Here is a 16,644-nt window from a genome sequence, read left to right on the forward strand (position 1 = left end):
TTTATTAAAGGGCACATATCATGCCTGTTAAATGCTTCCTTTTCACTTTTAATCATTCAGTTTTGGTCTATACAAAGTGGAACTGCAATGTTTTGGTCTGAAGTCTTGCTATTGTAGCTCCACCAGCTCCTCTTTTACTCCTGTTCTGAGATGAGACCTTGTTTTGATGCCGTCGCTTTAAATGCTACTGAGGCACTTCACAACAAGGGTAAGTAACCACAAGATCTTCGGTTTCAGGGACAGACCTCATCGTACTCTCCAAACCTCAACCTATGAGCCATTGAAGTTCCGTGTCCCAGCAAAACAAGAAATGTTTGGAGCATTACTGTGAACCAATAAAAGGAATAGCCAACAATACCCAAACTACCTACAACAGAAACCTTTCCAACATATTTTATTTCAAACCTGGGCTTGAACAGAGAGCATTCTGTATATTGCAGACAAATATGCAGAAAAATCACATCACATCCTCTGAAGCACAATAAAAGGTGCAAAAAGTCAGGGGCTGCACAAACCTTTGCATAGGACTAAAGTCTGTAGGAGAAATCAGCCTGAAAATGAAGAAATGAGAAATGTTGAACATGAGTGTACATGCAGCATAGAGCTTAAGCCAAAGGATGCAGCGTCATCAGAAGAGTTTCAGGTGCTTTGACGGTAAACCCAGAGATTTTACGACAACTTGGCTGATTCAAGTTATTGCTCAGCGGACCAAGTAGCCATACTTTTTGTGTTTGTTAGATATGCAAAATGACTTCACTCACTTCACACTAAGAGGTTGGACTTCAGGAATAGATACAATATCAGGGCAAGCTCTAGAATAAGTGGCAGGTACACTGTATCAAATGTTTATATATATCTAAGTATTTAATATGCATACATCATTAAAATATGGATTTATTCAATTATTACATATTAGTTACTGCTAATCTATGATACAGTAGCTAATAATTACATGTACTAATACTAAGATTTGAATATGCTTTGCTCTAAGCGACATTTTTGGGACATACTTCAAGTTTCCTTGATTCCTTGCAGAGACGACGCTGTCCAATTAATAAACAGTCAAATCAAAAAATTAATGGAAACCAGAATCAACATGAAGAGTTGAGCCCTAACAAAATTCAACAGCCAGAAAATCCATTAATGCATCAGAGCGAGTCTCATTCAGGTCTCTGCAAGAATAGGAGTCACTGTATTTCCAAGAAAATGCCCATCTGGGATTTGGTTTTACCCAACAACATGCACACAGACAACATCCAGGGACTAAAAGTCAGCGTTATGTCCTTACAGAAGGCAACACTGTTGAATGCAGGTTAAAATGCGTCAGCTGCTCAATGATTTACAGCTAAACAGGAATGAGCAATTATGATGTTGCCCTGGAGCCTTCGTAGGCCTGCCAAAGACTCCTCTGCTGCCCTCTTTTTCCAAAAATCAGGCAAGGATGACATCCTGGTGTATAGATTTTAAAGGATCAGCATGACTATCACCCCTCCCAAAGATCAGGGCTGTGGATTTGGTTCAAAGTCCTATTTACACACATTTATACATCTCCATTTCATCAAAATATAGACACTCTATTTAATAAATTAAAACAACAAAAACAAATAGTGTCTCATAGTAATAACACCAGTCTTTAAATGTGAAAAATAGAATTTAAGGAATATAAAATACACAGCTTTGCAAAAGAAAAGGAAAACGTTGCAAAAATCCAGACGTTTCTTGACTGTTACCGGTTTTTCTGATCTCAGGTCGTCATGCACATTTCAGAAAGCGATCTCTATTTGAATCTTCTGAGTTATGTCCAAATATCAATGTCGGCTCATCAAATCCTCAATTTTGAACCGTTTTCCAGCAATAAAAGTAATATAAAAACATTGGTTATACACATAGACCTATTAGGATTTAAGATACTAAACAATCTTGAGCGAGTGACCTCCCTGCGTCCGGCATCCTCCAACTAATACTCCGCCCGTATCTGTTAAAGTGCATTAAAGGCCCTCCTGGAACCCCGTTTCCTCAGACCAGGCTGAAGCCCTCGTACTGCTCCACCGCCTGAGTGAGGCGACGGCGCAGGATCTCTTTGGTCTGGTAGCGGGGCATGTCGAGGAGGTTGTAGCAGGTGTGAGCCACGGGCAGGTAGTGTTCCTCTGCCGTGGTGGACTGGATGACGATCCGAAGGCTCTCCATGCCGTGGATGGGGATGCGGTCGCTGCCAGTCAGGAACACTGCAAGAACAGGACAGGGGAAGTTTCAACTCAACAGCTCCAAAACAGATTAGCACATGTTGAAAATGGTTCTCTGTACTGTCTAAAATAATACATTAGAATTTCTAAAGTCATATTTAATGTTTTTCCAACTTGCCCGAGTTCAATTCAAGCATTTTTGCATTTTTTGTGTTTTTAACCACTTTAATCCAGCAGCAGCAAAAATTCTGCAAATTGTTTATATTTTTGTTGCTCTTATGTAGAGTGCAGGGCAAGTCAAACTGTAAAAATGCTTTCTGAGGCCAAAAAGTTTAAAGTTACATAAAAAAAAGGTTCGTCTGCAGACATGAAATAAGGCACAAAACACCACATTAACTACATGTACCTATGAAGGAAATAACAAAAAGAGTCTGCTGTCAAGCACCGAGAACTGTTATCGCCTTCAACCAGTGAAAATGCTCACATAAGAACTGCTTCTTCTTCTCCAGCGGGAATTCGTGGAAAACCTCCCAGAAAAATCGAACAGTTGGGTGAGTGGCGGTGTACTCTCCTTTGTACACAGCGTTCTATAAAGAAACGGGAGAAAAACGGATAAAAAACTTCACTTCTTATTCAACAGGCCACTCTGAAGTGAAGACTGTGGAAGTACAGTCTTTAAATAGTTGGGATAAAATCGTGAAATTACGTATGTCCGTCTGAACTTAAAAACCTTAAACAGTCTTTTGATTTTTGGTTTATTCTTGTATTATCAAGTTTTCAGCATAAAAATTAGTCCCAAGAGGTAAAATTTATTCCCAACAAATCAGAGCAACTTTTCTCTGTAAAAAGCCTTAGGCTGCTGTGTTAAGATTGAGAGAGGCAGATGTTCACAGAGACTCCAGGTGACTTTGGTAATTAGACCCAATTAAAATGTTAGGATGCCTGAAATAAGAGCAAACACTAAAAATCCAAGAATAATGCGTCAATGTTTTATTTCTGCAAAGCTGCCAACAGCCTGCCTTTGCAGATGGTTTCTCAGACCTGTGAGCAGTTGTTTTTACAATTAATGACTAACAACACTACGTCTCTATTTCTATAAGTGCTTTTTTGAACCTGTAAATAAGCATGTTGGCGTCATCACAGGAATGAGCTGGTGGCATGGAGGGAGTGGTGAGAGTGCAGGGAGCCAGGATTTTTTAATGAGATAAAAAAAAGTGTTCAGGAAGTAAGAATTGTCGCAATAAACTCCAACATTGTGCAAGGACTTCCCTCACAGAGAAATAATATGTACGAATGATTGTTTAAGTCCAGCTGAACTTGGGCATTTTTTTTGGTATCTCAGATTTCTAAAAGAACCTGTTGGGTCACTCTCACAACATTAAAGAGGGATACCTTCATTAAACTACAGTGTAACAGTATTATTTTAATACAATGACTCAAGACTTGCCACTTATGTACGTGAAATCAACAGAAACACACCGCTCTGCATTCACTATTATTTGAATCTTTCACGGTATCTCAGCAGCCGTCAGAGCAGAAGCTGAGGAGGGGAACGAGGCTATCGAAGCCTAAACGCAAAAATAAAAAGGAAACATTCAGCAGTAGTTAATTTAGAGCTGCCGGTCATCTGCGTTGTCATGGTAACGTATGTTGTTTGTCATGATCGGAGCTACGTCTTGATGTCTTCCAGTCAGCCACATAAATGCAGACCGTTTGAAGAACCACATCGCTGGTATTATTGGACCTCAGTACAGCACTGTTGATCAGGGTATATTACTGGAGCGACTGCAGACCTGGGTCAGTCCTTCTGGAACAACACTTGACTGGTTTGAGCCCAACTTGAAGGACAGGGACTTCTTTGTGTCAGTAGATAACTTCACATCAGAGTTGACCAGAATAACTTGGGGTTCCCCAAGGTCCCATCCTGGGTCCCCTCCTATTCAACACCTCCATGCTCCCCCTAGCTCCGATCATGATAAGTCACCATGACAACGCAGATGAGACACAGCTCCACATGACAATGTCACCAGGTGACTATGAACCTATTAAAGTTCTGGGCAGATGCATAGAACAAATCAATGCGTGGGTGGGCCATAATTTTCTTCAGTTGAATAAAAACGAAAGTTATTTTTGGACCAAAGGAGGAGCGATCAAGAGTCAGAACCCAGCTTTATTTACTACAGCTAGAAACCGCAGACCAGGCACCAAATCTGGGTGTAGTAATGGACCTGAACCTTCAGAGGCACATAAGGACACTTCATTAATCACTAAATGGACCTTCTATCACCTGAAGAACATTTTCAGGATTAAAAGACTAACGTCCCAGCAGGATCTCGAAAAACCCATCAATGCGTTCATCTTTAGTGGAATTGATTCCTGCCTAAAAAGTCCATCAGACAGCTGCAGTTGATCCAGAACCCTGCTGCCTGGTCCTCACTAAAACTAAGAAAGCAGAGAACATCTGCCCAGTTCTAAAGTCCTTTCACTGACTCCCTGTAGCTCAGGAGAAGACTTTAAAATACTTCTGTTAGTTTCTAAGTCACTGAATAACTTTAAAATACATGAAAATATCTATTGCTGTTGTACCAACCTTCCAGACCACTCAGGTCTTCTGGTTCAAATCTACTCCACATCCCCAGAATCAGAACCAAACATGGAGAAGCAGCATTCAGTTATTTGGCTGCACTAATCTGGAACAAACCTCCAGAAAACTGCACAGATGCTGAATCCCTGAATTCTTTTAAATCAAGGTTAAAAACCCATTTGTTGACATTTGCTTTTGTAATATACTTAGACAACATATTTACTAAAACATTTGTCAGTAGTCCAACTTTTCTTTACTTGGTTTTGCCACTGCACTGTATGTTTGTGTGTTTTCATCATGTAGAGCACTTTGAATCGTCTTGTTGCTGAACTGGGATTCACAGATAAACTCGCCTTGCCATTCAGCAGTCTAAGCAAATCAGAGTAGGTCATTGCAGAGATCATGTGATCCACACAGATGATGTTAATCTGGTTCAAACGACCACCATTTAACCTCTGAGCTACAGGGACCACTGAACAGCACTCCAAGAAAGTTTGCAACCTGCTGAGTATTTGTTCAGACCTGATCCACTATTCTGGTTTGTTAAACATATTGTACTTAAGATGTTATAGCAATTAAAAATACCTCTTCGCTGCAACTTGTTCTAAGAGAAAAATCTAGATTTAGCCCATAAATGTTGCAAAACTACAAGCAGAAATAAGAAAATGTGACCTGCAATCCAAGACAAATCGTAATACGATATAGAGGAAAGGATCCAAGGAAATTTTATAAGCATAAAAACATTACTCCCACCAAAATCCAAAAATCATATTTGTTTCTAAATTTCAAATGATGAATCTAGGATAGGCCTTGCTGACTGGAACCTGTTGGTAAAGGTGTTTGTGTTCAGGTCTTTGACCATCTTACTGACCTTTTCCATCTCCTCCCAGTTGTAATTGCTGTTACCGACCACCATGGCCATCAGCTCAGAGGGCTGGAACAGCGACAGGATCTCCCCTCCACACACTTTCAGGAAACCAGAGGAGAAGGCCGAGTACTGCTCGCACATCGAGCCTGAGAACACGTAGCACAGGTAGGCCTCCACAAACTCCTTCCTGAAACACAATCGAATCACCACCTCAGGTAATCAGCTAACTCTGTGAAACATCTGCATCCTTAAAGATCAGCTTGAGAGGAAAGAGCTTATGCAGACTGTAAACACTCCGTCATTGTGTCTGTATCTGTGCGTTCTCATTGTTTTCACCAGACGAACACGAGTTCATCAACAAGCAGCCTGAGCTGAAGCTGTTTACATCTCAGTGGCGTCTTTCTGCAGAGGTTCTTTAAACAGATTAGATCTGTAATCTGCTGCGTTGTGCTGGACCACCGGTGACTGCATCCGTTTACCTGCTACACTGTTTACTTGAAACTCTCAACTAGCAAAGCTTTAGAGGTTGAACAGAAATGTTCAAAAAAAGCCCAAGGAAACCGTTGCTGCAGGGATGCTGGTGCTGCAGATGTATCAACAGAATATTTCATTAAATTTATTCAATATTTATTCCATTTAAAATCATTTTAGAAGAGCATGATAAATGTAATAATGTCTGCAAGGAAAAATCTGCAATTTGATTTTGTGATAAAATTTCATCTAAATTCTTGACCAACTACAACTTAAAACATTTAAGCCATGTTATAATCTCTCTCTGCTTTTTATGTTATCATCAAACACATTTTTATATTAAATAAAGTTAACCTGAGTTAACACGAAAAGCAGTTTTCAAATGATTTCATTAAGGTCAAAAAGCTCCAAACCAACTTGGCCCTCTGGGAAAAGTAATTACCCCCTTTGTTAAATCACAAATTAAAACTCTGATTAAACTATGTTCTTTAGAAAGATAAACTCTGACAACCCAAACACAGGCCTGATTATTAACCGACATGGAGATGTAATAAATAATTGAAATAGAACCTCTCTGACAGCTGAAAGAACTCAAAAACCAACAAGCCAAAATAATTAATAAATGTAGAAAAACAAGTGACATCAGTCTGGAAAGGATTATGAAGCCGCTTCTAAGGCTTTGGGACACCAGAGAACCACAGTGAGAACATTTATCCATAACTGGAGAAAACCTGTAGCAGTGGGGAACCTCCCCAGGAGAGGATGATCAACCAAAATTACTCCAAGAGCTCATTGATGATTCCACCAGGAGGTAACAAAACAACCCAGAACAACATCTAAAGCTCTGCAGGTCTCACTGCCTCAGTTAAGGTCAGAGGTCATGATTCAACAATGAGAAAGAGACTGGGCAAAAATGGTCTCTATGGGCAGAACCACTGCTGACCCAAAAGAACATACAGCCGCCAAAAACATCTTGATGATCCCCAAGAATTTAGAGAAAACATTGCATGGACTGATGAGACGAAAGTTGACCTTTCTGGAAGATGTTTGTCATGTTCCATCTGACCTAAAACTCACAGCATTTCAGAACCAGAACATACTGACAAACAGTGGTGGTAGTATGATGGTCTGGGGTTGGTTTGCTTCCTCAGGACATGGACAGCTTCCCATAATTGATGGAATCATGAATTTTGCCCTTTACCTGCTGGAGAACATCCAGCCATCAGGTACAGAACCTTAAGCACAACCACACATTGGTTCAGCAGCAGGACAATGGTCCAAAGCAAGGGCACCCCTGAAGTTTGGAATCCATTCAGATACTGTAGTGTGGCCTTGCTACATACTAAAGAACGCGCCAACGTGGCTGAATTAACATTTCTGCAGAGCAGAGCGGGCCAAGATTCTGCAGTGCTGATGTTAAAGACTTGTTGCTAGTCATCATAAACTCTTCATGTCAGCTGCTGTTGCTAAGGGTGGTGCAACTAGTTAAGAGATTTAGAGGCAATTACTGTTTCACCTAAGACCAGGCTGGTTTGGATAGATTTTCCCCCTAATGAATAAAAACATCCGAAAATCTTTGTCTAATAGTAAAATTATTTCAATGATCTGAAACATTCAAGTCTGACAAAAAAGCAAAAAGAGAAGAAACTTACAACCTTTTTCAAAACCTTGAAAATCTGCTTCTTGGTCATAAACCTCCAGACTGAGGCGTAGTTCAAGCTTTATTTAACATTCATTTCTGTCCAGACTAATAAACCATCTCTTACAACTGTCTGGAAATTGTTTTTATGAGGTCACGGCGACTTTAACTCAGACTGCAACAATTGAATCCATTCTTCCTTGAGTTGAGATGAGGTGCTAGCTTTAACGTAGATTCTCTCAGGGGCTCCACAGAAAAGGAAGCAGGAGAATTATAAGGTCGCTGTGACCGATTAAAGAAGAAAAACCAAAGCTTTATTCTTTACCGTTAATAAATATCTTCTTTAGCATATAAAACACAGGTCTTCATTTTAAAATGATCACTTCAATTAAACTCGGCCAGAATTTTGTTTTTCCAAGAAAAGGTTATGTGGAGAAGTGATGAACTGTCAGTAGTTTGGAGAATCCTTGTTTCGGTTCAGAAAGTAGTGACGGCATAAACCAAGGTGGATTGCTCCATCCAGGTTGGTGGGGAGACTCCAAGAGAGTTTAGGCATTGTGATACTCTATACTGCCAAAAGTGTTCACTAACTTGTGTTCACATGAACTTAGGTGACATCCCATTTTTAATCCATAGGGTTCAATATGACCTTGATCCACCCTTTGCAGCTATAACAGCTTTAACTCTTCTAGGAAGGCTGTCCACAAGGTTTAGGAGCGTGTTCATGGGAACCTTTGACCATTCTTCCAGAAGCACATTTGTGAGGTCATAAGGTAATGTTGGGTGAGAAAGCCTGGGTCTCAGTCAGGACTCCATGCAGACCAGTCAAGCTCATACACATTAAACTCTCTTATCCATGTCTTTATAGACCTTGATCTGTGCACTGGTGCACAATCATGTTGAGGGACAAGAGGAAGTTGCCATCTCCAAACTGTTCCCACAAAGTTGGGAGCATTGATTTATCCAGAATCTCTTGGTATGCTGAAGCAATCAGAGTTCTTTCACTGGAACCAAGGGGCCAAGCCTAGCTCCTGAAAAACAACCCCACAGTATAATCCATCCTCCACCAAACTTTACACTTGGCACAATAAAGTCAGACAAGAACCGTTCCCCTGGGAACCGCCAAACCCAGACTCGTCCATCAGATTGCCAGATGGAGAAGTGCGGCTCATCACTCCAGAGAACATGTCCAGTGGCAACGTGCTTTACACCACTGCATTGGACACCATTATGACTGGATTCACTTTGTGGCGGAGTTGCTGCTGTTTCCAGTTGCTTCCACCTTTTAAATTATATCACTGACAGTTGATGGTGAAATATTTAGAAGGAAATGCTGCAAGTCACTGACTCGATGCAATCTGCTGGGTTTCCCTAGGTAAAAACCTTTTAACCAATTTGAATAAATAACCGAATCTGACTGCACTGTTTGATAGTTGGGATTAATTAGAATGTATGAACCAGACATGAAATCTGTTTGAGTTGATTGAATTTAATTTGTAAAGTGCCTTAAGACGACATGTGTTGTTGATTGGCGCTATATAAACTGAATTGGATTGAAATTTCACGACTGAACTTCTGAGGACGACCCATTCTTTCACCATTATTGGTAGAACAGTCTGCATGTCTAGGTGCTGGATTTTAATCATCTTGGAAGGGACTGCAACAAATGATTTCAATTATTTGGATGGGTGAGCAAATACTTTGACAGTATAGTGTATCTTGTCCACGAGAGACGGCGGGTGAAACGGGATGGACAGACAGGTGCTTCATCTATAGTAAAGAGGAGCTTGATCCGTTTGTGGTGGTGAAAAAGGAGTTGAGCAAAGAGTTAAAGTTCTCGATTTACTGGTTCTGATTCTCACCTATTTATACAAATTATGAAACATGACTGAGCCTGCAGAAAAAGCGGCTGAAATGAGCTTTACCCTTAAGGTGGCCGGGTTCTGCTTTAAAGTTGGGGAGAATCGGAGTAGAGCTGCTGTTCCTCCAGGGGGTTCTGATTAGCAAGCATACTGGATGCTTCCCTTTGTGAGGAGATCCTGGGCAGACCCAAAACTCTCTAGAGAGACTGTATACCCCCCATGGCTTCAGAAAGCTTTGGAAAATATTTTGGAAGACCTGCCATAAAGAGCGACTTCTGGATTATGGACCACACTCATCTTTGTAACCTTAACTCAGAAAACAATGGTTAGACCAGGGGTTTGCAACCTTTGGACCTTCCAACATGGCTCCAAATAACACTGGCTAAAAATGATAAAGAACCAATGAATGTTTAGGTTAAAAGGTTCAGGTTTACTTTTTAGATCTAATTTTCCTGTCAGGTTGGAGAAAATGTATCCATCCAGTTTGTAAAACTTTAGTTTTTCTTTATCTTAAAACCTAAAATTAGAAATAAAATTACAATTTTTTAAAACGACAAATTTTCTATACCAGATATTTATCAAAAATTACATGTTTTTTATTTATTCAAAGGTCATCTAACATATGCGGCTCTAGATGGGTTTTATTTAGCTGGACTGAGGGTAAAAATGACTCTTTGGATCGTAAATGTCGCAGACCCCTGGGTTAGATGGATAAACAACTGCCCGGTGGAAAATAAACGCCTTGTAGTTCACTTAAAATGTTTTGAGTTGCTTCACATGGTAGAAATTTGCTCCTGAATGGACTGCAGCTTTCAGCTTGACCCTCCCGGTCGTCCAACCCTGGATCACACTGGCTGCTGTCTTCTGCATGAGATAACGTAATGATTACTGCACCACACAGCTTCACCTGTGAAGAAAATTAACTATTTTCGGAGGGCTTGCAGAGCAACAGCTGTTCAACAGTTGTCACTGCAACTCTCGCCATCTGTTCACCACTAACTGTTGGGCCCGCCGACACCACCTGTTCCACAGCTCAGAGCCTAATCAAGCCCGTTGGCATCAGATCAAGACATTAAAGTGGTTCTGAAAAACACTCTGTTCATTGTTGATGATAGCTTTCACTAAAAGCAAGGTACACAGGCTGCAAGATGGACAAAAACATGACTGTCCTGACTGAAAGACGTATAAATAAACCTCTTTGTTAGCTGTTCAGACCTTACAGATACTAAGCTGTCAAACCTGTTGTTTTTGTCCACAGCGATGCTCTCTCCTCCCGGAACCAGCTCCTTGATTTCTGTCATCCCATAGTTTTCCCTGGTGATCTACGACAGAAAACACAACAGTCTCAACTCTGAATGTTTATAATTACAGCAGTAAAGGGCAGCAGTTACAAGAAAGAAACCATAAATTAACACTTAACAAGCATCTTAAAAATGAACATGGATATTATTTTGACACGATGACAATAAATCGTAAATACAAGTTATTTTACGCATGCATAAATGCATAGATACATGCATACATGCATGTGCATAACATCTAGTTCTTTCACTAAATTGTTTGGAAACCTGGAAAAGGGATGCCAAAGAAAAATGTCTTTTTACACCATAGGGAGAAACAAAACATCCGCCATCTTTGATCGGCAAATACATGTTATAAGAAAAGATGAAAGTTACACACAGAAAAGTTGAGAAGAAACGTCTCCTCTATGTCTCCTTCTTCATAGTCTAGAAGTTGCTGAAGACTCCTGGAAAAAAAAAAAAATCATTTGTTAGTTATAAAAGTCTAAGATTATTACATCAGAAAAAAACTCAATCCATTAAACATGTAAAAAGTAACAGATTTGAACCAACAGTGTGTGTCTGATTAGAGGTGATCTAGTAAAACAGTAGCGAACAGGATATAACTCAGAGGGAGTGTGGCCTGACGTTTTCCTGCAAGAAACATGAAGGATATTCATTTCCAAAACACAGGGAACAATGCAAGACGTCAAACAGTCCGACAACAAAGAGGTTAATTAGTGAAAGAGGACCGACGTTTGTTTCCACTAAGGTGAGGTCATCACGGTGCAACTGGAAGGAAACTGGAGCCAGTGACCTGCATGGATTTGGTTCCATTTTAACTCCTAACAAATAAGCATCTGTTTTAAGTTAACCTGTCCTCGAAGATCATGTCTGTGGAGCTGCAGGCTACGCAGGCAGATAACGTTAAAAAAAATATTTATGAGGAGAATTACGCACTACAGAAACAAAGCTATTAGTCCTCCTAAGCCCAACATTGACTTTCTTACCTCAATAAAAACAAAGCATGAATTTATGCAAATGAGACATCAGTGCATGCAACATTAAAACATAAAGCAGTTTAATAAACCATTTGTAGCAGACGTTATGCTTACTGTAAGAAAATAAATTGATTGGAAATCATAAAAACTAGAGCAAACCTGGCTTCTGTTGGTGAGAGCTCTTTAAAGTCCTCCAGTGTGGGCGGCACATCCAGCAACTTCTTGTAGAGCGCCAGGGGAAAGTGCAGATCCACCACTGTGGAGTTATAGATGGCCAGACCACAGATGATCCCGATCAGATGAAACCAGTTCTGCTCTACAAAACACTGGACATGCACACAGATTTACATGTTAATGAACCTGATGGACTTGGTTTTAGCGATGCCTGTCCTCTTCAAGTAGCTGCAGAACATGAAGACTCACATCCATCAATCTCCAAGGCATGGATGTTTTATGAAAAAGAAAAAGCCCTTTTTAATACACATTACTGGGTTTGACTTCATTGTGTTTTTTCCCATAATCCATAGGGTCAGAATTATACATACACCCCCCTCAATATTTGGGAGATGTAATAGTCGCCAAACGCTTTTTGTATCCACCAGAGGATTCCTAGCATATGCTGTCTGAATACTTTATAACTTGGCAGAACTGGTTCAAGTCATTTCAGTGGGTTTATTTTCTGGTCTTTAAGCACATTTCACCCATGTCCAACCAAGTTGAGGTGTGGGTTCTGGGAATGCCATCCCAGCAGTTGCTGTGGACAGCAACGCTCGGTTTGTCCTGAGCCTTGGCGGCTCCTGCGTTGTTCCTGAAGATCCTGATGAGTTTTCTCCCGATCCACGAGGGACAGTTTAGTAGAACAATGATCCCAAACACACAGCGATGGATCCGATACAGCAGGTTAACAAAAACGGTCTGGAAAAATCTTCTCAAAACTGCAACACCAACCCGTTGGTAATGTGCCGGCGGTGATTAAAAGCCTGGTCCATGTCGGGAAACAAGACCACATAAATTAACAGTCGAGAATGTTAGTCTAGAAATAACTGGAAAGAATTTTTTTTTTTTTTCAAGAAAAAAAAGCTAATTTTATTGTTAAAGATTAAATTATATACAGCTTATATCTGAGAAGACAATGGCGTTAAAACAATCGTCTGTCAGATCTGGTGAAAACTCAGGGGTTGTGGCGTAGCACAACTATGGCACAGGTTCACAAATAAGTAACTAGAAATTATGTCCATGATAAAAAAACATGTTATGCACATTAGATTCAAAAAAATATTTAGGATTTATTGGGCTGAAGGTGACAGATATCGGCAGCATTAAATGTGGAGAGAAAACATTTAATATATGAAGAACAACAACCATTGAAAAGCTGCTCAGATGATCCGATTCAGAAAAGAGTGAAAAAACAAGATGAATGTTCCTGGAAATTAGGAGATGACTAATTTTGAAGATTTAGTGTTAAACATTTTATTGCACTACATGTTTCATTTCTGAAAAAAACATCTACTCAAGCTTTAGAGGGAAAATACACTTTTAGACAAATTCCAATTGATTAAAATCAGGATAAGGTTGTGGAAAAGGTTTAGAGCCATTACAAACCTGCTTCACAGCTTTACTTCAGAATCTAATAATGGTCACAGTTCAGGTAAATGTTCCCTCATGGTGATTCTTGTTTTATAAACCTGAATGTTCGCTCTGATAAACAGCATGACTTTATATTACCAGGACATACAGGGCAAATATCTGCCTGCATCATCCTGCAGATCAGGTTTACCCAACAGAAAGTCACCTAATGTCCTAAAATACAGATTCAAACCGCTCAGGAAACAGCCTGAAAATAAGTTTACTGTGATTTAAAAAAAAAAAAAAGACGGATTTAACTTGTTTTAATTGCTTTAACTTGATCCAACAGCCCTCAGTGTAACAGTTCCCACACAGCGGCTGCAACTAAAAACCAGTACAGCTTGTTTGGATCTGGGCTTGTGTAAACTCCAGTTTAGTCCCACAGAAGAACTTACTTTGTCTGAGAACCACAGCAGATTGGACTCTGTATAATGAGTGAACATCCCATAGACAGGATCCAGAAGCTCCTTTAGCAGCAGCAGGAAGAACTCTTTAGTTACTCCGCCTGCGTCTATGGCCTCCTCGCCATCAAAGATCACCTGGAGGGAGCAGATAATGAAGGAGGCTACAAAGTACATCAGGACGGGTTCCTGTATATTTTCCATGTCGTAATCCCAGACCTCTCAGTTAACAAGTGCGGCAAAAAAATAAAAATAAATTATTGTGAAAAGTGAACTTCATATTTCATGTAGATTCATTGAATAGACTGAAACGCTTCAAGCTGCTGGGTTTACTTTTTGTAATTTTGATATTATGGCTTACAGTTAATGAATGCCCAAAATTCTGTCTCAGAAAATGTGAATATTGTGAAAAAGTTATAGTATATTCCCAGAAAGTTGAGTGGGAAAGAAAACGGTAGAAAAAGGTGCACCAACAACAGGGATAACTGCAGCCTTGAGAGGATTGTCAAGCAAAATATATTGAAGAATTTAGAGGAGCATCACAAAGAGTGGACTTAGACTGGAGTCAGAACATCCACTAGGTGCACTGGTCTGACCTCAACCCCACAGAGAATCTATGGAGGATTGTCAAGAGGAAGATGAGAGACACCAGAACCAATGCAGATGACCTGAAGGTCACTATGAAAGCAACCTGGCTTCCTGAACACCTCAGCAGAACCACAGGCTGATCTCTTTACATGCCACACCACACTGATGCAGCCATTCATGTCAAAGGAACCCCAAACAAGTATTGGGTGCATAGAAATGAACATACTTCTCAGAAGCCTGATATTTCTGTTTAAAATATATTTTTTATTGATCCGACGTAATATACTAGTTTTGTGTTTTGAGGTAATTAGCCGATGTGACACCATGGGTGTCCAATAATGAACTTTTCATAGTATTCTAATCTTCCGAGACACTGAATTTTGGGCTTTCATTCTCTGTAAGCCATAACTATCAAAATGACAAGAAATTAAGGCTTTAAATATTTCACTCTATGTGTAATGAATCTATATAGGAGTTTCACTTTATGAAATTAGTGCTAAAATATATTGAACTACTTCACAATATTCACATTTTCGGAGCTTTTCTTGTATTTTTTATTTTTTTTGTATTTCTTTAAGTTTAAATACAAAAGTAAATAAAGAATGAGCAAAAAAGCGGACTGAATGGAAGCAACCTTTGGACAATGAAATGTTGAATAAAGTATGACTAAAATTTAAAAGTCAGGCTTCTGCTCACCTTGAGTGGCTTCTTGAGGTCCACATCAGAGTACATGGTGAGCTCCCGTAGCGTGTCGCTGACTAAATGGTTCCGGCGCACATGCAGCACCAGATATGGGTTCCTAGCGAGGTGGGGTTCCAGCGTGAGCAGCATAAAGACGTTGTGTAGGTTTGCACCACTAACTGCCATCTTGGCAGAAGTAACAAAGAAAGATGAATATTTAGAATAACAGATAGCATTTTTTCACAATCTGTCATTTTATTCTGATTTATTTTCTAAGCAGACAAACATCATTCCTCCTAATCTTTAAAAGATGATCTTGATCAGCAGTTCTGAAGCTTTGCTTTTTTCTTTGATTTTTAAGCAAATCCTCCTAAACTTAAATTATGGACATGACGAATGGTCCATTTTAAAAAAGGGTCTTTAGGCGTTTTGTTAGTGGCAGCCCATCCCGATGCCAGTTTGTTCTCATTCGTTTTGTCAAATCTATAAATAAAATCCTGAAGATAACACAGATCGACAGAAAATAGGATTTTTGCTCAAACAAGATGATTCCCAAAAACCTGGCATAGTGTAGATGCAGAATGATGATCTTGGGCCCCCGTGTCACATCTTTGCAGGATTTTATTCCCCATTTCTAAAACACATGACTTCCACACTCTGTTTGTCTGCTGTAGAGAGTTCTTTTAAGGCCCGGTACTTCTGCTCTGGTCTTCCCGTTTTCTTCATCGTTTTTTACAAACCGCACATACGTTCTTAGGTTACAGTCAGGTACAAGCACTGTCACAGCATAAATCAACTGAACTGAATGAAAATTAGTTTAAAAAAAAAAAAACAAATCCAGAAAGCTTAGAGAACCGTTGATCAAGACCACTTTAAAAGATCACAAGAAAGTCGGCTATTCGGGGAGGTTTAAAACTTTTGCACAGAACTCTATTAGCTAAAAAAGATGCACTGTTGCAGTTACCTGCATTTGCAGTTCAGCATCTGTTTGCAGCATTGTCGTCTTGGCTTGGGCGTTCAGGATGAACGGGAAGGCACACAGGTTCACTGAGGGAAAGTCGTTCTGCTGGGATTATAACAGTTACTGTATTACAAACCCAACATTAAATGAGTGATGCAAGATCTTTAATATTCAAGATCAAAATACCTCTGAAGGGGATGAGCCCATTTTCTAAGAATCAAAATAAGAAGGGGAGAAATATTACCCGACGGTGACTGAAATCTCTGATATTTAGGTGTTCCTTTACGAGTGGTTTGTGATGTCATATTTCGACATGCAAAATGAATAACAGCCAAATAACACAAATGAAACACGGCACTCACAATATCAGCTTTACTCAGAAACCATTTGAGGTAGTCTTCCTGGATGTCCACCAGGCTGGTGATATCAGGGATATAAAAGCGACTGTACTCCACGTGGTTAGCTTTTAGGTTTACCTGGCAACACAAAACAAATCTGT

The 16,644-nt window shown here is 39.9% G+C and overlaps 1 protein-coding gene across 4 annotated transcripts in view; it reads right to left on the reverse strand.

Annotated features, from left to right (window-relative positions):
• Positions 1-377: 377 nt before the first annotated feature.
• herc3 (HECT and RLD domain containing E3 ubiquitin protein ligase 3) overlaps positions 378-16,644 on the reverse strand; it is a 39,665-nt gene continuing 23,398 nt past the window's right edge. For 3 of the 4 annotated variants that reach the window (XM_047365390.1, XM_047365389.1, XM_047365391.1), the window contains 11 exons: positions 16,508-16,621; positions 16,332-16,355; positions 16,149-16,250; positions 15,200-15,370; positions 13,910-14,053; positions 12,048-12,214; positions 11,288-11,354; positions 10,847-10,929; positions 5,639-5,822; positions 2,668-2,770; positions 378-2,225 (listed from right to left, as the gene is read on the reverse strand). In XM_047365390.1, coding sequence (XP_047221346.1) covers positions 2,017-2,225; positions 2,668-2,770; positions 5,639-5,822; positions 10,847-10,929; positions 11,288-11,354; positions 12,048-12,214; positions 13,910-14,053; positions 15,200-15,370; positions 16,149-16,250; positions 16,332-16,355; positions 16,508-16,621 — 1,368 coding nt within the window. In that variant the 3' untranslated portion in view covers positions 378-2,016. The remainder of the gene's footprint in view (positions 2,226-2,667; positions 2,771-5,638; positions 5,823-10,846; positions 10,930-11,287; positions 11,355-12,047; positions 12,215-13,909; positions 14,054-15,199; positions 15,371-16,148; positions 16,251-16,331; positions 16,356-16,507; positions 16,622-16,644) is intronic. The other variant, XM_047365392.1, reaches the window with a different exon arrangement.

This window comes from Girardinichthys multiradiatus, chromosome 5 (assembly GCF_021462225.1).
Source record: "Girardinichthys multiradiatus isolate DD_20200921_A chromosome 5, DD_fGirMul_XY1, whole genome shotgun sequence".
Taxonomy (NCBI): domain Eukaryota; kingdom Metazoa; phylum Chordata; class Actinopteri; order Cyprinodontiformes; family Goodeidae; genus Girardinichthys; species Girardinichthys multiradiatus.